Raw genomic sequence first — 23350 nt, 5'->3', positions numbered from 1 at the left:
CCACATTTACGAACAATATTTATTATGAGAGTAACTTAATCGAATGTTAATTATTAATGACTACCGGTTATGACACTTCTTTATTTGTCCTTTTATTCCCCAGTTTACCTTTTTATTCACATACAACTGACATGCAACAATCATACAAAATCAATATCCACCGACCATCGAAAAAATGGGAATATGAATAACCTAGTCCAGTCAACATTATATTCTTTTCAAACTATAAAGCTTTAGTTTACAGACAAATACAACATTATGAAAATAATAAAATGTTCTCCGCACTTGAATATTGGTACTTAGGCCCTCCTCCCACGGAGCAACTGAAATTCGACGGAACTGAAACTAAAATTCCAACCAGTATCTAACTAATGTATTTCAATGACGGCCCGGCCCGCTGACGGCGAGACTGCAATCTCTCAGTTTCAAAACGGTTGCGAAGAAACGCGACATGCTAGTTGCGCGGTCTCTCAAGTTTCCAGTCACCGTAAAACAGTGGTACCAATATAAGTAGATTCGGTGAAAGATCATATTTTCTTACCAAAATTGGTAGCACTGGGTAACAAGCATCATGCTATAAAAACCATAACAACCTAACACGTCAAAAGTATAAGATAAGCAAAATTGAAATAACCTAATTGTATTCGAGTAAACGCAGTAGCGTGCGTGTTGACGGTTTTTGTACAAAACAGCTGATGGTCCAGTTTGACAGTTTGAGGTTATGGGATTATTATTTCAAGTGGTTTAAGTAGCGCCGTGTGCGAAGCATCACATTGGTCAGTTTATGAGTTCCATCACCAACCAGTTCCGTCAGATTTCAGCCTTACTGTCATTTCTTCAATGGTCAAACAATATTATTTTATTTCGAAATGGTATTGTTAAATTCAGTCATTGGCAAATGAAAGGGGAAACCAGGGAAAAACAGAAAAAGTGTTTAAAACAACAATATTAAAGCATTTTAGTCAATCCATATAAACCTTAAACAGATGCTGAAAGAAATTTCATGTGGCTAAAAATCAGTGCCAATTTACCCCAACTTTTGTATTTATTAGTATACAATATTTTAAACACTCACTAAAAAAGTCCTTTCTGGAAAAAAATAATATCACACGTATACAACAATATAATTAACAATATAATGAAATGTTCAGGATAACTCAAAGCCAGTGTTGCTATTTACGGCGTAGCGTAGTTTATCCCGCAGGGTGCTGCGCTTCTGGTAGTTTGGCAACTTGAGGAGGTTGAAGCAGGTCGAAGACGTTGGCAATCGGTTTAAAGGATCTTTCTTTCTTATCGTGAAGAATCCACGGATGACACTCCCTACAATAAAGAACAAAACCATTAACATTCTAAAGGTAAAATATAATTAAATATGTAGCACTTAAATACACATTGATATTTGGCTATTCTGAGCATTCAAATGAATCATTATTAAATCAAGATATAATAGATAGTTATTTGGATAATTTTCATTATTATCTATCTATCATCATCATCAGGGGCGCGACAACCCGATGTGGGTCCTGGCCTCCTCCAACAGCTCCCTCCACCTGTCCCTATCCAGTGTGGCCGCTTTCCAATTTGGTATCCCCAGAATACGGCAGTCACTGGCAGCTCCATCTAACCAGCGAATCTTTGGCCTTTCTCTTCTTCTACGTCCTCTTTGCCAGTTCATTGTGTGTAATAACGTTTATCTTGGTGTTTAAAATGTTATCAGACTGATGCTCTCATTCCATAGCACATTTTGAACCTTTAAACGAATATTGTCAGCAAAATTTGTCGAAATCACCAGAACAACAATGAGGTCACCTCACGCGTACTCATGATCTGAGTCGTCGAATCTGCATGTCAGCTCATGTAATTAGAACAAAAGATGGCGAGCCCACAATAGTTCTGGGAGGGGCTTGAAATGAAGTATCATTTATAGTTTCGAGATGGTTTTTTCTTTATAGATACAGTCGAACTTGGTTATTACGAGGAAGATGGGACCGATTGAATTTGCTCATTATAAGCATTACTCGTTATATCACACTAAAAGTCGAAAAAGAATCGAAAATAAAAAATCTGAAAACCATCGTAAAACCCCCAAAACAATCATGGCATTCATAAACTACAAAAGAAGTTGTTTATTGTAATTAACGCTGGTAGGTACCTACGGACTTCACAAACCTTGGATTTTTCAACCATATGAGCGGATACTTTTTTATTATTGTCAGCGAAACACCAATTAGGTAAGTACTTAGACACTTAACTAGTGTCATAAATGTAATCTGACCCTGGCTGCATCGTGTCCGATCGGATTTTATTGCTTAGGGTCGAAATGCTTTTAAACCATCGACACACTAAACAGTATTTTAGTTCAATATATCCGATAAGTTGCTCGTTATGACAGTGAATAAATGTATCGAGAAAATCATAAACCAAAATGTCAACGAATGTTTCCTCATTACATCCGAGATCTCGCTATGTCCGAGATCGTAATAACTGAATTCGACTGTATTAGATATCCATCTACTGATTTTCTGAAAATAAATTAATTGTAAATTAATAAGACCAACTAGCCAGTGCGTAAAATCATTCATTACCAATAGTATCTCCAGTGTCTTCGTCATCACCGACTTCAACACATCTAATGGAAAATGGCGGCTCGAGGTGCGCAAATCCAAGAAGAGGGGGCTTGGAACATGATGTGACAAACTGAAAACATAAATATATATATTTTTGGACTAAAGAGGTAACTTCTGTTAAAATATTGGTAAGTAATTTTCATAATATGTTTCAACATGATATTATGATCATGGCCCCCAGATCCTGAAGCGGGCCCCCAGTCTAGGATCTTTGGCGGGGCCCCCTACCTATCGCTTAGGATAAAGGCAGTGTGACGCTCTATAGTAGCATTTTCCAAATGGTGTACGCGGTAAAATTAATGTGTATATTTAGTGATTTTTTGTATATTGTAATAGGTACATCCATTTAAATTATGGAATTGTCGAGTATTGATACATAATTATTATAAATTGTATCGTACAATTACATAATTTTACTTTAATTTGTTTACTATTAAAGCAAATTTGTAATGTGTGTTTATCTCACTTATCTGGTCGAATCGCCTCGCCGGGCCCCTCCTGAGCCCAGGCCCCCAGGCTAGAGCCCTGTCAGCCCTCCCCTTGTGGGGGCCATGATTATGATACACGTTTTAATTAATATCACATGCATAAATCACAATAAAATTTCATCAATTATGAGACGCATGTAAATCGTAGCGTTATGTGTGCAGTCAGAACTGCACAGATTTATTGTATGTATTCAGTTGTTGCACAGTTCATCGCAATTTACGCCTGAAATGTTCAAAATTTTAATTAAAAGGACGTATTACAATTGAAAATTTATTTGAACAGATTCAATTCAATGCATGGCAATATGCAATGCCTGCGTTTCTATTTATAGATATATCTGCAGTGCCCGAGACTAAGGTTACACACGCAATTGTAGAAGTTTTTGTTGTTGTTTAGAGCCATTCAAATAATGTCTCAGAAAAGAAAAACACTGTCCCTTCAAAAATGTAAAATAGGTAATTCATCGTAAATATCGTTTAACCATAGGCTATAATTAATATATAAGTCTAACTAAGTCGAGCGAAACTAGTGACTATGCATCACATTCTTAGTATTATTTTTAACAGTTACCAAAGTGTCATAAGTATAGCATTACCACACACGCTAACCGTTCAACTCCTTCTAGCAGGCAGTCTAAAAACTACCTCAGTGAACAAGATATACATACTTTTAAGAACATAGATCGTTCCTCTTCTGTGAAGTCCTTATGCAGTACATCCCAGAGCCAAGCAACGACTCTGTGCGAATCGTGAAAACCTCCGTAGTATTGCGTGTGACGACGCAGATCGCGAAGGTCCAGAGGAGCCGTATCACCACTGATTAAACGCTGGACCTATAATACATATTGAGTACTCTTAATTCCAGCTATTTATCATTTTAGATTCCGTCGAAGAAAAGTTTGGACCAATATTGAAAAAAATCTTCTATTATGTACATTATGGACTGAACACATTGTCAATAATTACAAGATAAAAAGAACTTTTTATGTACCACGTTTTTTAAATTTTCTGTTGAATCATATAAACTTGACAATTCTATGTTTTAATAATTTAGGACAAATAAGGCAATTGTCAACAAATCATTTTTTTGCTATTTTGCAACAAACAAATATAGAATACTGAAATGTCATTTTGATTTCCATAGTAACGCATGTATATATTAATAATTTAGTTGCTATGACCACCCTCTTAGCAACCAATAATAGTGGATTGGATTACGGATATCTTCCGAAATAACTTTTCATACAAAACGGAATTAACTTAAAATGAATTCAATTCTACTTAAAGATGGCTAAAAGTATTAAAAGAATGCATTGGCATCGTGTTCTGATATATTCTTAAAGTTTCAAATGTCTAGCTAGTCGGGAAGTTAGGTATAAATCGATTGCAAGATTTGTACTGGATAAACAACCACCGGACAAACAAGAATACAAGCTAAGAAAAACGTGGTAATAAATAAAATTCAAATGGCAGCCTGCTGTCGGCGCGCTTGCTTTAGTTATTGATTTAAATTCAAATTTATTTATTTTACATATAGTGAACTTTAGAGATTATAAATTCAAGACGTTGAAAACATGACATGGGAAAAAAACAAAGAAATATTTATTAATATTTTATAATTATTTTTACTGTTGATTCTTAGTGGAATGACATGGTATTAGAAATACTAAACAACCCCCCAAAATACCCAGTTGTAAGATTATTTGTACTCACAAATTGATTATGTCCGTTAAATATAAATATAAAGTGGCGCATGGAAATAACCAGATTGACTCCAAGCCATTGGGCTTCTCAGTTCTTAACAGGACACGGTAGTTTTACCTTCAAGCTCTGTCAGTTTGGTCTAATATGGTCTTATGTGACAAATTGCAGGATGCCGATCACACCCTCTGAGAGTGTCCCCGTAATATATTATATCAGAATAGGAATCACACACACTTTTCGCGTGAAAAGTGCATGCATGCAGTCTTGCAACTTGTGTTTACATTTACATTTTAATGTTACGTTCGTGACAATAAGTTCTGTCAGCAGTAAATTCATGCATGTATAAACAGGCTACTAAACAAGATGAAAATGAATAAAAAAGCACTTACTTCGGGCGTTGAGAACAGTGATAGCCACTCCGGATTAATGATAGATCTAAAACCTTTGATGAAGGCATTCGTTTGCTCCTTTATTTGTGTGTGCATGCGGAAATGAGCCATCAGGTGAATGTAGTTTATCCTGAAAATAATTCAATTTTTAATACCATCGTCGTCTTGATTATTTCAAACAGTCTGTTTATTTATGAGTAATGTGAACACAGATTGATGGCATATTAATATAAGCACCATGGCCCCCACAATAGAGGGGGTTGACAGCACTCTAGTCTGGTGGCCCAGGCCTATGGGGGGCTTGGCATAGCGGATCGGCCAGCTAAATGAGATGAACAGAAGGCAAAAAATGACTTGATAAAATATCAAATTTTGGTTTGTCAACAATTTACATTTACAATTTCGACATATGTATAATCTCCACAATTATGCGTTAGAGTAAGATAGATGACATAATATTGTGAATTATCAACTTAGCTAGAAATGTAGCCGGTAAATATTGGTTTGACTTATGTGTTGAGAGCAAAACTAGGAGTACATGTCGCTGAAATATAAAATTACTGGTCAATATTTTTAGTTAATTTAGTAGAAAAGACAGTTAAGTGCGTTGTGTATGAAGCAAGATGGTGGTATAAGGTTTCATAGGTAAGTTAATAATAATAAAATTGCGGTTCTACTGTATATCACATGCAAAGAAAACAGCTTCTTATAGCTGGACAACAACCCTCTCTCTATAGTGAGGTAAATAAATCTGTTCACCTCTTCAAGACAGTGACAAACAAATGGTAGAGGAATTTGGTTTTCCGCAGTTATTGTCATAAATACACAAGTCAACCATTATATTAGTAATAAATGAGTAAAAGTAGTGTAATTACTTGTTGTCATTCGTAAGAGGAATGGCCCTTCCACCGGGAATAAGCTCATGAGTAACAATATCTCCAAGCCTATCTTCGTCCACTGAAAACGTCAATTCCAATGCAGAGATATCCTCCTAAAATATTAATATAGTTTTTTAGTATTCCGCAGATTAATCCTGATAAAGTCAGTCAAGGTTCAAATACATTATGGAGCGCGTTGCGTACTGTCACAAGCTGTAATTTTAACAGTTTCTACGTGTGCATACGTTAAAATTACTTGCGATATTGCATCCATAGATAATATTTTGAACAGAACCCAACCAGCAAACCATAGATAATATACAACATTCTTATAGAAAATACATAGTGCCAACCACTAAAAACAAAAAACACGCGATTTTGACATGAGTCGAAAATGTGTAGGCATGTAGAAAATGATAGAAAACATTCATTGAGTCATGCGGGTGTCAATGCAGCGCAGTACGAGTGAGGTGACCTCATTGTTGTTCTGGTGATTTCGGCAAATTTTGCTAACTGACAATGTTCGTTTAAAGGTTCAAAATGTACTACGGGATGGGAGCATCAGTCTGATATTTCAAATAGCAAGAAAAACGACATTACACACTTTTTCCTGTAGCGGCAACTTACTGTGACAGCACATAACATGATCATAATATATTTGAACATTCATACATTATGTGTTTTCATTAAACTAAGAATACAAAATTGCAGATGGTGTTGGTTAGTTTTTAAAATTCAATTAAACCCTGCCTGAACTAAACCATACTAGATAAAAAATATTCCTCTATCTATATAATATGTAAAACTCATTATCATTTTGTCATTTTTTTCCAAGCTAAATAGAATTCTTTTGTTTCTTCAATGCAGGAACAATATTTGTTTTAATTCAATCCTAAGCACCTCCCTTATTCTGAGATAAAATTAGTGTGGCTTTGAATATTACATACCCTGTACAGTGTAGTACAATTAATATATTATGTAGTTTGAGATTGTTACTAATATTTGATAAAATTGTGGGTTATGTAGTTATTAAAACCAATATAAAATACCTGATGATGCTTGATGAAGGTGAGACTCCGGTAGAGCTCTTTATCGAGCGACGGCAACTCGTCAATCCAGCTGTAGAGCGCTTGGTGGGTTTGCCCCAACACTTGACTCAGGAAGAATGAGGCAAAGGGGACATCCACGACAATACCCTAGGAAAACCATAAAAAATGTTACAACACGATTCGCCAGATTTATTTGCACGAAGATAATATCAGGGTTAGCAGACTCTACTCTTGATGAAGTAGCCATTTTGAGGGCATATTTTAATTCAAATCATGAATAACTATAAGGTATTTGTATGAGCAGCATGTCCACTATATTATTTTATATATTTTTTCTATATAATAATATTAATGTTTTAAAGAGATTTATATAGGTATAGGTAAATCATTCTACAGTGGCACCATAGGCGATTCGCGCGTGTATTGAATTGCTTGCGACAATGCCGGTTTCAATGCTAGCAAACAATACCACTACAACTGCAAGCCGCATTTGCCGTACCCATGGTGCCACTGTAAAACGATTTACCTATACATATATTGATTGATAGATACTTCTGTTTTTTTCTGTATGTTATAACACATACCTGTATCCAATAAGAAATGCCGAAATACCGGTATTGATATTTCCATTCGGTATTGCAATCCCTAATCAGAGCATCAACTCAATAGCACCAGAATAAATACGCTGTGAAATCCAAGCAACATATAGCGCTGTATATGTGCATGGATTTACTAGCAACAATAGTATATATTTTTAGCTATCACAATAATAACTGTTTACATGTAAACGTGCTGACAGTCTCGCCAATCTCATTCTTCAAGAGTAAGCGAGACGCAATGTTGTCACTGTATGGTACCATTTGACAGCTCGTGAAAATCGGTTAACCTCAAAATGAGTCTCTGCGCGGTGTAGTTCGTTTTTTTCCAGCAGGTTCGCCATCATTCTACTGCGCAGGCGCAGATATTGAACAAGTCCCATCTTTCGCGTGAAAATTCAGAAGCTTCGGAACTTATTTGATTCATGCAATCTTGCAACTAGGAATAATCATTGGTTATGTCTACATTCATGAATTTTCTCATTTGTCAGAGGAACACATCGCAGAGCATGCGAAGCGTGCGCATTGACTGCCTCAAACCAGTTTCAAAATGGTCATATTTCATGATGAAAGTGCCAGCACACGTAGTTCCACCAGCATTTGATTTCTGGCCGCCAACCAAATGATTCCATGAAAAATGTATAATAGTAAATTATACCGTAATGTTACACCAAATAAGCTGAAAATACTATAATTTTGAAGGATTGAAAACGAAAAATGTTCTGTGTACTATAGTTTTTTCAAAATACTATAATTTTTACATCTTTGTATCATAATCAGCATATAAAAGATGGCAACACTGCTTCCCATGAAAAGTTGAAAAGTATTTGACGTAAAAGTGTACACAGTTGACGGAGTGTGTTCTACACATTCAATCTAATGCATGCGCAAAACTACTCAATATCAGAAAGTTGAAACAAACTAGAAGATGAAGAACAAATGTAGACTATTGATGTTCAGCTAATACGCAGAGTAGACGTACCTAACAAAAGCAGTACATACCTCATAAACAGCTTTCCCAAGCATCCTACCGACAAACTCAAAGAGCTGAAGGTGAGAATCATGTAGAGCGGCCGTTGGAGACGGATAGAGGCGGGCTTCGGAAGTCGCTCGGAATAGATCCAGGGTTGGATCGAATACCAGTTTTATTGTTTCCTCCAAGAATTCTGTGATCATTAAAAAGTATGTGGCATAAATTATTCAAAGTGATAAATATTATGTAAATATAATATTAATTAATACGAAAAGGATTTCTAAAAGATTGAGAAGATCTTTTCCTCCCCTGCCATTTGCTGTTCTCAACAAGTTTATATAGAGAACACGACAGAAAGAAATTAGTCCATAACGTTCGATGTTCACTTTGCATAAACGTATTGTTGGCGGTTGTCATATTCCAAAGCATATCAGCTTTTTATACCTGGAGTTCCGTTAAAATCAAGAAATCCTCATCATACACTGCTACAGATACATTCAGTCTTCTGATGTTATCTTTATGTATGTAACATCCTGGCTTCGACTCCGTAGAATAGTATGGATATCCATCGAGTGCCGAGACTAATGTCTCGATTGCAAAGAAGATGCCTCAAATGTCAATAACATAATGTTAATTAAAATATTTTAAGTTAGTATATAATTGACAATATTTGAACCTTTAAAGACGCCATCTTGATCAATGCCTGCCTCATCCAGCCCCTGCTCATTTACGAAGCGAACCCTAACAACGGCCTTGAGAGCGTGGGGCGGCAGCGCTGCCAACTGACGGTAGCCGTCTTCCAGAACTCTCCGACGGTGAACAGTGATGAGTGTCGGGCGCGGTGCTGGAGCACATGCCTGCTCTGTTAAACCAAGAACAGCCTTCTCATTAGCCACACTGCGCCTGAACAGTTGCACGCGCTCGCTATGTGGGATTATGTGAGGCATCTTGGTCATCAGTAACTGAAAGGAGAATAAAATGAAAATCAACTCTAGAACTATAATAGACAGTAAGGTCACATTATTCAATGAACACTATCATGGCTGGATAACTAAATGTGGTAGGTACCTTAGACCTGAAGACCTAAAAGGTGACTGATAAGATGAAAATCAAATTTAGCGGTGGCAAAGTACGTGGCAACGAAAGATTAAGAGCCAAGAAAAGTAAAGACAGCAAGAAGAGGTCTTCATCTAGTAGTGGATCGAGCTAATATGATAATGATAAACCCTTTAGGCTACACAAATAAAAATGAAATGTGATAAATTTAATCAATGACATTATTAATGGACAACGCACTCAATATAGTAGCTAGCAAGTAAATTCGCGCAAAGCGACATTCGCACATGTATAGTTAGATGTTACGCAATTTCCATTATGTGATATCACGCATCGGGAATTTATAGCAATATGACCTTTATTGTAATGGTGTTAGAACAGTGTTTCTAGTGTCAATCTCCATTTGAGCGAACCTATTCGAACCGAACCATTCGGCAGACCCGACAAAAAGCATCGGGAATTTATAGCAATATCACCTTTATTGTAATGGCGTTAAAACAGATTATGCCATTCGGCAGACCCGACAAAAAAGTGAGTGTCATTTTTATTTCCAGATGCATCGTCCATATTAATGTCATTGAATTTAATGCCTCTAGGTTTTTTTAATTTTCATTTCCGATTTACTGTTTTATACAAATGCCTCTTCCAAAACCATACATCAACGGTTCAATGTACATAACAAATATGTACACTGTTACCATCATAATAATTGGTGACGTAATGGGGCCGGCGTTCAAGCACTTTTTCAAACAGTTCTCACGAATATTATGTTTAATTTAAGTATAGAAACTCATGACATTGTTATTTTATGTTGTGAAAAAATCAAGACCCTAATACGGGACCGTCCGCATATGACGTCATACGATTTTGGCTATTTTTAACCTTATATATACGTCTATATTACATCACATTTTTGACACACCCCCCCCTACTGTATGAAAAAATGTATTTTTTTCTAATATTTAAATAAATATTAAAATCCCCGAACCCCAATATTGTATTTTCAGATCCTTTTATATTTTTTGTTTGCTTTGTGATGTCACATTTTCTCTGCCCCCCCCCCCTCAACTTCCCCTTTCGTCACAAATCATCACATTATATCAGACCCCCCCCCCTGGGATGGCCCCTAAGGTAAAAAAATCAGATGAAATGGGAGAAAAGCGATTAAGTCAGTCAAATTCCAAAGTGATTTTGCCTAAACTAGACTAAACATCGAAAAATTTGAAGATGTGCTTTTTGATAAAGTGTGTATGGTGTTCTGGAGATGAAATCCCAACATGACCTTCATAGAAAATCACCACTTACACCAAGCATATCATTGTACCTGAGGTGCTTTTTTCCCTTTATCTAGGTCAGCCATAAAGGGGCTGATGCGGAGGTCTTTCGCAAGCCAGTGGCCCGGCGGAGTGTACGAACGGCGACAGTCTCTCCGGTACAGCACCTGGAGGAGAGCGTGCATGGATCCGAAGAGACCAGTTCCCGACACACTCTTCGTTTCTGAAAAACATGAATTCATATCCATTGTACTTTTGTAATTATTATTGTGTTGCCAAGTTATAAAATATGGTGAAGTATTACTGATCAACTTATTTATAATATTGTGTGCCATCGCGCAAAATACATACATGTTTTTTTTTTCTATTGAAATCAGGTATGGTTTCGACTATTGTAAGGGTTCTTCTCACTGATATATTACTGATCAACCCCCAAATATCCACCCTATCTATCTAGGCACACACATTAAACCCTTGTACATCTACTAAGTGTCACTAACATTACTATTACATGTGTTTTTTTCTTTTACAGAATCTTAAATTAGAAGTCAAATCAAGGCCTGAATAAAAACGAACCATAAGTGCGAGTGAGAAAGCATTCGGCACGCTTACATTCTCCGCAATATGCATTAGAATAAGATAGAATTTCTACGGCTGAATTAAATATTTTTTGTACACGCCTCCGGTAAATATTGGTTTGAATGACTCCATTCATTCAAAAACTGTGAGCATGTATGTATTGCTGAAATTTATTGTTTTTGTGTTAAATATAAAGTAAATAGTAATGTTTTAAGTAAGTTGTGTTTAAATTTGGTAGCCGTACTGAGAAGCAACATGATGGTATAACGTTTTATAGTTAAGATAATAATAATAAAATTGAGGTTCTACTGTGCATTATACGCAAGAAACATGACTTCATATAGCCGAACGTTATTTATATTATTACTCTAAGAGTTAAATGATAACTCACCAAATAAATTCGCTAAAACTCCTTTATAAAGGAATAGATTTAAGAAGTTGGACATTGAGATGAAATCGGACAGTTTGAAAGGTGATTGCTGTTCATACATTTCCATATCATCGAGAATTCTGAAACATAAATAAATATTTATAAAATGCTTATGATTAAATGCAGAGATATCAATTTTAATTTAGAATAGTAAGAATAATAACATGACACTTGTTTTTTTCACTTCCACTAACTGTGTAAGATTAAGCGTTTCTTAAGGCCACTTATTCACTTATGACTATACATTTAGTGCATATCGGCTGTTACCATAAAAAACTGAAATATCAAGTTCTGTTTGTCGTCAAAGTCGTTAATATTCATCAGCTGCCATTTTTTTTATATCTGATGACTAACTCTAAACATTTTTTTAATTAATATTATTGATGATTGTGACATTATATTTTGCTATTTTTTTTTTAATTGTTTACCAATATGTTTGCAAAAAGAAAATAATGTATTCTTTTTGCAGTCTCAATTCGAGCGCTTAGTGTCAAACAACACTATCTACAGAAGTGCAACTTTACAGGAGAGCCAAAAATCGTTATTTTAGATTCTTGTAACTCAACAAGGGAAATGTTTATTTAAAACCTAATGTTAATATTTTATAATTTATTGTGTATTGTACATTTATCTTGCTTATGATGATGTTAAAATTTATAGGGATAGTTTTTAAAAAATATGAAAACAAGGGTAACTTATGTAGTTAGCGTTAAACTTTACTGACGATTTAATAAGAAATTAGAAAAGATTGACATAACGTTGTTTGACTATCATGTAGCCATAAATGTAATCAATTTGAAACGAGAAAGGGCGAATCAACATGTCAACATGACAGCTGAACAGTAGACCACTCGTTATGTAGCCATAAATGTAATCAATTTGAAACGAGAAAGGGCGAATCAACATGTCAACATGACAGCTGAACAGTAGACCACTCGTTGCTTGTGCAAAAAAATATGTTCAGGCTTTATTAATCCAAAGATGGAGCTGGCTTGATGGATTTTTTTGCAAAATGGCAGAATTTTGAGACCGTCATGTACTGTGGATAATCATATTGTATTTTTGAATACTTACGTTACGTAATGCGTCATGCAATCCGAGAACAAGATGACTATTTGGAATTCTGGCGCGGTTGTCTTTGTGTTTATGGCGAGAAGATCGAGGAAAGACTTGAGTCCGCAGTTGGGGCCCAGAGAACAAATAAACATCCAAAGGTAATACAGAATCATGTCTTGATTACAGAGACCTGAAAGACATAATAAAAATAATATGTTAAATTGCATCCGGCAATTGTTCAGGGTAATTTGCATTTGTGTTTAAGCCTATATTCACAGCGGTTTGAATTTTACTCCCGCATGTCTGAACGATTCCCAACCTAGACCATATGGTTGGAAATGATCAGTTAATTCTCGGAGGCTTCACTGCTTTTAAATGACTCCGAATGCTCGACCAAAATAACAGATGACACGGGCACAAGTAATATTAATAACAAAGTTTTAGACACGCACACATAAAAATGGTTTGGGGAGGAGAAATATCCATAATAATATATTTTTGATTTTTTAAGGTGACGGGAGGGTGCGAAGTTCACTAAATCTAGCAGGTACCATTGACTTCTGCATTTACCTCGTCACCTCAACTGCGGACCCCAGCACTTTTCCGAGTGCATTCCCCATACCTAGACATTTTGCTTTTTGAGTCTAACAACAAGCACCTAGCCTGCAGCTACAACCATGGGTGTTCACCTACGAATTATTTAAACCTGTCGCATCCACACGTAGTTATCGTATGCATGTGGCTTAATGACCATAATTATTAGGATCATTAGTAACCGTTTGTATCGTCCGCGCTGTATATTTAATAGTCCAAATTTAATGGTTTCATCAATTCATGAGTTCCACTAACACAGGCCTTGTGTATTGTAGAATACCAAGAGGAGAGGGGGTCAACCCGTTAAGATGAGTATTTGACAATCAAATCATCCAGGTCACGAGAATTAATATTTTATTCGTCTATATAATTTGTACCTGAACTTGTCAAATGTCTACTTTAATTTAATTATGTAAGGAAAAATTGTGAAAATTGGTATTCATAATAAGAAACTAATTGCCACTTTAAAAGCAGCAAAATCACATAAGGAGTCAAGCAAGGTTGAGTACTTGTTCCCTTTCTTATCGTCATCATGATAGACTTTATAATATTGTGTTCTGTAATATTCATTGACTTACCAGTAAGAATGTCTAATTTCAATTGAGTCATTGTCGTAAGTGCTGTCTGGTACATTGAACATATAAGGGCAACATTAGTGCATTCTGGTGAACCCAATTTCCTGAAATTCTTGGCTGCATTTGCCCTGAAACAAAACAAAAATACATTTGAAATTTCCGACATCCGCCTCTTCAGTTTCTATATTTTACCATATTGTTCCAATTCTGCCTCTAAGTTGCCTCCACTGGGGTACTCGCTCAATCGGGATCTTTGTCGTCCTGTTGTCTGGCATTTTTTCAACATGAACCATTAAAAGGTCAGACCACACACCACTACTGTCCGACAACAAGATCTCGTCGATAACCGGATATCGCTGTAGTCGCATATGGAAGACTTCTCAGTGACGTACCTATCATGGCGGCAACGCGTGTTTAAATAATGTATCAGTTCTCTTTTTAGATGCGACACCTTTTCTTCTTCGCAATAAACCAAAAGTTTACTAATAATAACTTTAATATCACTCCTGATCGTTTAATATATATTTATATTATAAAAAGCATCAAATTACGTAAATTGATAGATCCGTACACCATGGAAGCGTAAAATGAAATGTTAAATTTAGGCACGTTCCTCATTTGAAATGGAAGTACGATTAACTGCATAGGATGGGATTGTTAGTTCACAATTTTAATACGTAGTCATGAAGTTCTTGTTCGACAATAGTAGATATAACTATGAATTCCAAATGAAATCTTAATTTGAAATCAAATATGTACCTAATGTATTGATTAATATGTGAAAAAACCATAGGAACGGACAACATGCGCAAACAAAATGTCTGATACTCAAACCTCACCTAACGGATATTGGTTATGAAATATTATTTTACAAATTCGATATACTGATTATGTTATACAAAAGTTAGGCGGTTGACATCGAATCAAATATACATTTTAATAGACAGCCAACTTTTCAACAAAAATTTCTGTTAAATGAAAGTCAGATGTACAAAAAACGAAAAATTGCAACATCTTTATTTTGTAAGTAATATGATTTTACACAATATTTTTCCCTAAAAGTTAATAAAAACAATTATCCTAATATGAAATATGAATAGTGGAATTCATTTTTAAGGCTTATACATTGCAATACCCGCGTTAATATGATTTTATAATAAAAAATTTTATATATCCACCATGAAATTAATATATCAAATAGTTACAAAAAAATGAGCACCGTTTCTATAAATAAACACTAATATTATAAAAACAAACCTGTTAGTTCGAGCTTCGATAGCCCGTCGGATGAAATTAGCAGCAGAAGATGCTGAAGTGGATGCGGGCGGAGGAGGCTGAGTGGGCGGCGAAGGAGTGGGAGGCGAATTGAGAGCATTAGCGAGAGGCTCCGCTAGCAGTCTCCTTAAAAGGGGCCCACCCCACAGCTTGGACAGTTGAACCCTCGCTTTTCCGGCACCGCCACTTGATGTGCTGACTCCTCCACCACTCACCCAGCCCAGTACGGGATGCCAACTGCTAAGGTTACTCTGCTTGCCTACTACCAGCTGTTGGCAAGACTCCAGGACACGGGTCACCACAATCTGTGAAATGTTTACTCTTACGGTTACACAGTTTAAATAATGGCACTGTTTCATTTTATACTATGGATCATCATTGGAAGACAAAAGCCGGTGAAAGAAGAATTTTCACATTGACCAACCTATGAGAAGGTTATTTAATTTTCGCTTACTAAACCAATCATGGTCCCCACAAGGGGGTGGCTGACAATGCTCTAGCCTACGGGCCCGGGCTAATGGAGGGCACGGCGTGGCGTTGAAGTGAGATAAACACACAAGAAATTTTCTCTAATAGTAATAATTACAAGATAAAAAGAACTTTTTATATACCACATTTTTAAATTTTCTGTTGAATCATATAAACTTGAATATTCTATGTATTAATAAATACTTTTTTTTGTACTGAATAGTCATTTTGACACAAATGTCATTTTGACATTTCATATTGATTTCCATAGTAACGCACGTATATATTAATAATTTAGTTGCTAGGACCCCCTTAGCAACCAATAACAGTGTTTTTTAGTGATAATTTTTTCCGAAGCATACAAAACAGAATTAACTGAAAATGAATTTAATTCTGCTTAAAGATGGCCAAAAGTATCAAAAGAATGCGTTGTCGTCGTGTTCTGATACATTCTTAAAGTTTCAAATGTCTAGCTAGTCGGGAAGTTAGTTATTACCCATACAAATCTTAGACAAACAAGAAAAAATTTGTACTGGACACACAAGAAAAAATCTGTACCGGACAAACAAGAATACGAGCTAATAAAAACGTGGTAAAAAGTCGCCTGCTTCGCTATTGCACACATAAAATTCAATTTCATAATTACTTTTATTGTGTTTCCTGACTAAAAAAATTATTATTTATTCAATATGGCGAAGGGTCGCATGTTACTTGGCTATCAAAGGGGGTCGCGATCAGTGCTTCATAACACTATTATTATGATGCCGAGTGCCGAACAACTCAAATGGATTTATTTAAAAATAAATCGCTAAATATACACGGAATACACTTTATTTTTGCACGTAACTCCAGAGTTCCGCGGAATACCATTTGGGGAAAACTACTCTAGATGACTGTAGAACATTATACTGCCCTTAACCTTAACAATATGTTGGGGGGCCCACTAAACATCGTGGCCTGGAGGCCAGCTTCATGATGTGGGGGCCGTGAAACTGATGCCTTATAAAATTCTAGTATTAAACATTGATATACTACTAGATGAGCAGTTCCCATACAAGTGTCATTTTAAAAATGAACCACAAAAGATATTACGAATATCGTCTTATAATATTTCCTTGTAGGTATAATGCTTTAAGACCGTTAACATGGATTCCCGAATTTCACCCGTATTGCCCTGGCTGTAAAACTAAATTTGCGTTCATGGAATAGTGAACCTAAGGGTGCTGCAACGCAAAACAGACAGAGCAAGTCGTCATGCGCTGACTATTAGTTAGAGTAAGATGCAAGCTAGTCGGGCTTACTCAGTAAGTTTTAACAAAGGCCGAGTCGCTGAAAATCGGGCGTCATTTTAAGAAGCATATGATTCATCCAGTAGTATATCAATGGTATTAAAAGACAATGGCGTTTTTGGAATGTCTTAAATGTGGTAAATTTAGTAGCTATGGAAAAATAATGATTTATAAGTTGACGCGCGTTGAAATATGGTGACTTGTTTTAACTGTCATGTTTGTATGTTTTTAATCTTCCATGTTTGTAGGGAATTTGTATGTTTAAATAATGATAAACTTATAAAATCTAGTTATATACAATTTAATTCTATATCAAGAAGCAATTTCTCACCTTTTCTCCAATCATTTCAGGATAGCCTGTTTTGTATTTTCACTAATCCCACTCAACGATAGATATATGTATATAGAACATTATAAAATGTTTCCCAATAACCTCATTAATTAACCACTTTTTTGACAGATAATAATATATTTATAGTCAATCAAAGATAATCCACAATCATCTGCCATGTAGCGTCATATTTTGCCAATTAAAAATAAAACAGTACTGATTCGACAACTTAAATAATTGTAAAAGTAATTTTATGAAATTGACTTTATCAGTGAAACTAAAATTGTGTTGAAAAAATTGCTTGCAGTTATTTTAAAGATTAGTCGATGAGTCTTCATGAAATCTCTTTTGGTGAAAATAATACTATACAGCACTCACCACAAATGAAGGGAAATATATCTCAGTGGAGGGCTTCTCATCCATGCTGGCAAGATGCACCAGGTTAGCCAGGAGACAAAGAGCGTAGTTGCCCTCAAGCGTGTTGAAAACTATGCGCAAGTTTTGATCGGTGCTCAGAAATTCAATGCTCTTCTCGAACATTAAATGAGATTTGTAAACGGCCAGGCACTAAAACGAATAAAGGTCCATAATAAAAAAAAAACCTCACGAATCTGGCAGTGTAGAAATGTAAAAAAAAATGGTACCACTAATCACATAATTGGGACACATTGGGACTCAGACATTTTGGCCCAATTAAGCGAATTACACATAAATTTAAACATTGAATATTTTGTTTTCAAAATTTATTTACGGCTATAAATGTTTCACTTCCAGGTTAGTCACAACAGGTGGATGATCATCATCGTCTTCTTCATCTAATTTTTGATGTTTCAATTTAATGACAATTACATTCTTCAATTGCAATCTTCAATTTCACCGTAAAATTTCATGATAAAATTGTTAACTATTGTTGAAAATTCTTAACATTTATAATAGGAACTTGTAACTTGTCTTCATTTTTCACAAACAGCAAAGTAAATACAATATAAAATTATAAACAGAAACAATTACTAATAATAATCAATATAAAACATAAAAGAAGAGGAGACAGTAAGTTATTATGTAACAATTATAAATTTAACTTATTTAAAACGTCGACAAATATTATAAAGTTATAAAAAAATTATTCAACCTTTCTGATGCTATCAAATAGCCTAATCATACAGTACACAGCATCAATAAACATCACATCCATCCTGCGACGGGGTATCATGAAGACCAGAGAGTTACGAGTGATATTGTCAGGAACATGAAAATTAATACTTGCCGGTATAAACGGATTGTCAATGAACCCACGAAGAAGTAAAAAGTAATGCCTGAAAAGAGCGATCACTCTTCGGGTGGACAGGGATTGCATTGATAGCATACAGAGAAGGAAACGAGTCGGAAAATTCTGTTGTCGCAATTAAGCAATGTAAATTCATGTTAGTTCCTTGGTTTGGTTTCTGTTCCTTGAGATTTGGCCCAGTTAAGCAGCTGCCCCAATTAACCGGTGGCCCAATTAAGCGGAATCGTCTGTATTCAAAACAAAGCCTTGACAACAGATGTCAAATAGTCACCATTTTGAATTATTATTTATGCTCAGATTTTTTTTCAATTAACTTTAGGCTTACGATTCTTACCTCAGGGGCAATATTTTCCATGTGGTGCACCAGTCCTGGTACAGACAATATTTGAATGATGTACATGGTGAGGAGTTTCTCGGAAAACTGCGAAGAAATCAGCGGACGCATTGATAATGTGATTATCGCCGTGAGACAGACATTCTTTAGAGCCACGCGTTCCCTGCACAGACCACCGAGCAGTAACGACTGAAATAATAAAAATGGTAGTTAATATCTGTCTATGGGCATGGATATGTTGATCTTGTCTGTCTGTTGTCTAGAAACATCAATTCTCAGGGCAGCTATTTGTAAGGTTGATTTTCTGTAGTATTTAATAAAGTAATAAATTTTAGTTTGTTGAGAACTTATAAGCATTTTACTAAAATTTAAAATCATAGACAGGGCGGAATAGTTCTCTACGGTTCGTGGATAAACAAATTAAATATTAAAATGTGTAATATTTTGAGAATCATCATTTACTTTTAAAACAAGATAGTATCCTCTGTGGAAGAGAGCTCCCATAATGTTTGCGCACAGCTGTGTCATTCCCGATCGTAGCTTCTCAAGATTCTTCAATTTCGTTATTGCCCACGTGTTGGTAGCAGTGAACGCAACCAGCGTGTGAAGATGCAACAGGATTGTCTGCATGTCGGTGGGCGATTCCGGTTTTAGCACTTCTAAATATTGACAACATTTGTACAGCAGTTCTTTCATGTGACTCAGCCAAGAAATACTGAAAACAAACAATCACATTCAAATTAACATATAATTATTAGTAAACTTTCTTACTATATTTTAAGAGAACTAGATGCAGAAGGTCCAGCGGTGTGTTCTTCAAAATCTGATATTTTTTTTTTTTCAACCATGTCCGATCCTAATAGGATCATATGGGCCTCCACAGGGTAGAGGTTTGTATTAACAGATTTTGTTTTTTACGAGAAATGGATGTCGGCCACTTGCTCAACCTTTTAGGTCCATACCCTGACTCATACACAAATTGAACAACAATATGTGTACTTGCCAGAGCCAGGATTCGAACCTGAGACCCATGGCGTGATAGTCCAACGCTTAAGCCGCGCGGCCACCGTGTATCGTCACTGTTCTGCCAGAAGACACTAATTCGAAAACATGACATATTGAGTTAGTTATACCAAAATGTTCCTTATTTCAAACTTTACCGTCTGGAAACCTTCTTAATAAATAAATAGTCTTTATTTTAAAGTCATCCTTTTTACGATTACTTAATAAACTCACATGATAGACCATTTCAAACATTTTAACAACTGTTACATTTTAAAAACTGTTATTTTAACAACAATCAAAGTCAAATTACTCAAAACTAGTATTCTCCAGTTAGTGTGTTCTGCCAGAACAGAGACGATATATTTGTGACATGTTTCCCATGGCTTAATTTTCTTATATATTTAAATTTCGGATAAGGATATCTGTGATGCTATCTCGGTTTTTCTCTTTAGGAAAGGATCGAGCGAATGGTAGGCAATCAAACAAGCCCAGAAGAAGATAGCATTATTGGTCTAGCAGAGTTGGAAACACTAGTATGAAGAGATAGGAAGTTGGTACACCCACCAGGCATTGTATCGTGTTGCAAGGTCTAAGGAGGTAGACAAGAGTACGTGGTGTGGTAGAGGTCGCCAAGCTAATGAATAACTGCTGGACAAATGCATACGGTGGTACCTATGAAGCGCTCAATGACCACAGAGTGATCCTAAAGCATGTTAGATTGATGGACTCATCAAATTGTATATAATATATAGCCGTGAAAAACTAGGAATCGAGAAGAGTGGAAGAATCTAAGGGAGACCTTCATCTAATTTCAGCTGATGATGATGAAATTAATATTAAGTGACTTATAGAGACAATATTAAGAGCATACATAAGTGAAACGGCAAATAATTTTCAACAGTATGTGGAACGAAATTTCGGCCGCGTTGCCAGTCGGAGAGCGATAGTCGACCTGTTCGCACGTCAATTTGTTTTGTGATGGCGTCGGAGGAATATATTCTTAAATCATGTAAAGATGACTGAAAAACGTACTTGAAAAAGAAAACATGTAAATGAATATACTATTATTATTACGAATATAATAATAAACATAACATTAAAAGGACGCATGTTGAATTTTTATGACAAATTATATTTCGTTTGGCGCGCGTCATTTGCACAATCCACGCATTGCCTAGTCACGATCTTTTTAGACCATGCTTCAGCTGAGGTATAGCCTTAATGAATCGATGAACCTCTGTCGAAAATCTATATTCAGTCATTGTGAATTGCATTATAAAATTATAAAGATCTATTCTAATCATCATTTTGTCTGTACAGCTGTTGGCACCTTCCACCTTCGTGCAATGGTGAGAAACAAAGTAATGTTAATTTGCAGGTTTATTGATGCCAATTTTCTATTTGGCACTGAAAAATAGTACGAATTTTCAAACCTGTGCTCTTTCAGGAAGAATACTCCTACATAAGACAACTTGAGAGATTCCGATTGCAGACTGGCAACTATATACCGGCAGAGCCTTTCTATCCTCAGTTTGTCCCGTTCGAATTGGAAAATGAGAAACAGTCTCCGAGCGGTGTGGTAAACTTCGAGAGCAGGTCTTAAGTCTGTCGTCAGGATGGCGCATTCTTCATCTGTGTCGATTTCCGACGAGAATAATGCGTCGAATGCCTCACTGAAACAGAATATTTTTGTTATCAATCTATTCAACATAAATTAAACAAACAAAACAATTTTGTTTTTTTGTTCTTCATCAATTCTTTTAATAATCAATAACAGTTGTATCTGTTTGAATATTTTAAACTAATAGCAAACAACACTCTTGTTGTTTAAACAAGTTTACCCATTAAGATACATTACATTTTCAAAATATTGGTGACATAAATATTAACAGACAAAATATAAATGTTATCCCATCAGTCATACGGGGCCTTCCATTAGCTCTTTACCGTGCAAATTATTTTTTTCATACTAAACTCAATTTGAAAAGCGCTTCAGAGAGTATTGTAAGAGCCATTAGTTAAAATTTGTCGCAATTAGATAGGATACCAATAGTATTGTGGTCAATGTGCGTGGGAATGAAACCCGATAGACGCAGGTTCGATTCCTGCTGGGTGTCGTATTTTTTTCAAAAAGGATTTTTTTCTATTGGTTATGTACAGTGAAACCCCGATTCTACGGTTTTCAAGGGACCCTAAAAAAACTATTAATGTGGGATAAATAAATTGTTTTTTAAAAAAATAACTCCTTTTCCTTCTGATCCTCGGCGTCTTGAATTATTTTCAGTTTCTCAGCTAGAATTCTAGTTTTCATCATGGGAGGCGATACGATGCGAAACTCGAGATAAAAAATGCGACGCAAGCCTGAGCGCTGACCGACTTGTGCAAACAAAGCGACACGACTGAAAGGTCTGTATGTATCATAAACAATTCTATGAAAGCAAAATGAAAAATATTCAACAAAAACGGTCAATCGGGATAACATTTGTGACGGGACCGTAATATTTAGACGATAGATCGAGGGAAACGATAAATCGGGGAACAGATCAAAAATGTTAAAACAGCAACACAAGATGCAAAACTGTAAAGCCTAGAAATTCAAAATCCATTAAATAAACTAGACCAGATAGTCTTTGAAAGCAGCTATTATCATTGTTTTAATATTGTTTATATTAAAATCTAATAAGGAAAAAACTACTCACTGAATGGTTCTGGTAAAACGAATTCTACAAAGCCAACGTCTCACTGATGCCTGGATTTTGATTGCACAAAGTTCTCGTTTCTTTTCCAGCGCACGTTCTTCCCGAGCGACTTTAGTGCGCTCGAGGAAATTTTCTTTTTCGTTGACTGGTTTTCCAAACATCGTCGAATTTTGTGTTTTCCGTCAAGACAGGAATCGTATCGGACGTTAACCTCCTCGAGTCGAGACGTTCATACCCCACAATTGATAATAAAAAACACCATTTTCAGTATATTGGTACCTTACAGAAGATTACGTATTGCAAAAATAAAAGTACATATATCAAAAATCAACAAGGAATCTGTGCCATGACACCAAAATACTCAGTTGCGACACTTTGTTTGACAGCTGTCTG

The 23350-nt window shown here is 35.7% G+C and overlaps 1 protein-coding gene across 1 annotated transcript; it reads right to left on the bottom strand.

Annotated features, from left to right (window-relative positions):
• On the bottom strand, window positions 1-23350 carry LOC147064932 (ubiquitin-protein ligase E3B). The gene is made up of 18 exons (XM_085958239.1): window positions 22958-23350; window positions 21692-21931; window positions 19716-19968; window positions 19254-19442; window positions 18010-18198; window positions 15526-15848; window positions 14272-14396; window positions 13118-13289; window positions 12005-12123; window positions 11085-11257; window positions 9381-9666; window positions 8734-8897; window positions 7136-7282; window positions 6084-6199; window positions 5209-5338; window positions 3784-3948; window positions 2586-2697; window positions 1-1320 (listed from the first exon to the last, which is right to left on the bottom strand). Exons 1-18 carry the CDS (start codon window positions 23116-23118, stop codon window positions 1148-1150), a joined length of 3237 nt encoding a protein of 1078 aa, XP_085814365.1. The 5' UTR covers window positions 23119-23350; the 3' UTR covers window positions 1-1147.

Source organism: Rhyacophila brunnea, unplaced genomic scaffold, assembly GCF_057557595.1.
Source record: "Rhyacophila brunnea isolate RB1 unplaced genomic scaffold, BYU_Rbru_1.0 scaffold_7, whole genome shotgun sequence".
In the NCBI taxonomy this organism is placed as follows: domain Eukaryota; kingdom Metazoa; phylum Arthropoda; class Insecta; order Trichoptera; family Rhyacophilidae; genus Rhyacophila; species Rhyacophila brunnea.
Note: the sequence above shows the minus strand (reverse complement) of the source record. Positions and strands in the feature narration are given on the sequence as shown.

Excerpts from the sequence above, each read along its gene's own strand:
- LOC147064932 (XM_085958239.1), bottom strand. The coding sequence starts at position 23,118 with ATGTTTGGAAAACCAGTCAACGAAAAAGAAAATTTCCTCGAGCGCACT. Across the intron at positions 13,290-14,271 it reads GAAATTAGACATTCTTACTG|GTCTCTGTAATCAAGACATG; the intron begins GTAAGTCAATGA and ends TATGTCTTTCAG. Across the intron at positions 7,283-8,733 it reads TTGGGAAAGCTGTTTATGAG|GGTATTGTCGTGGATGTCCC; the intron begins GTATGTACTGCT and ends TGGTTTTCCTAG.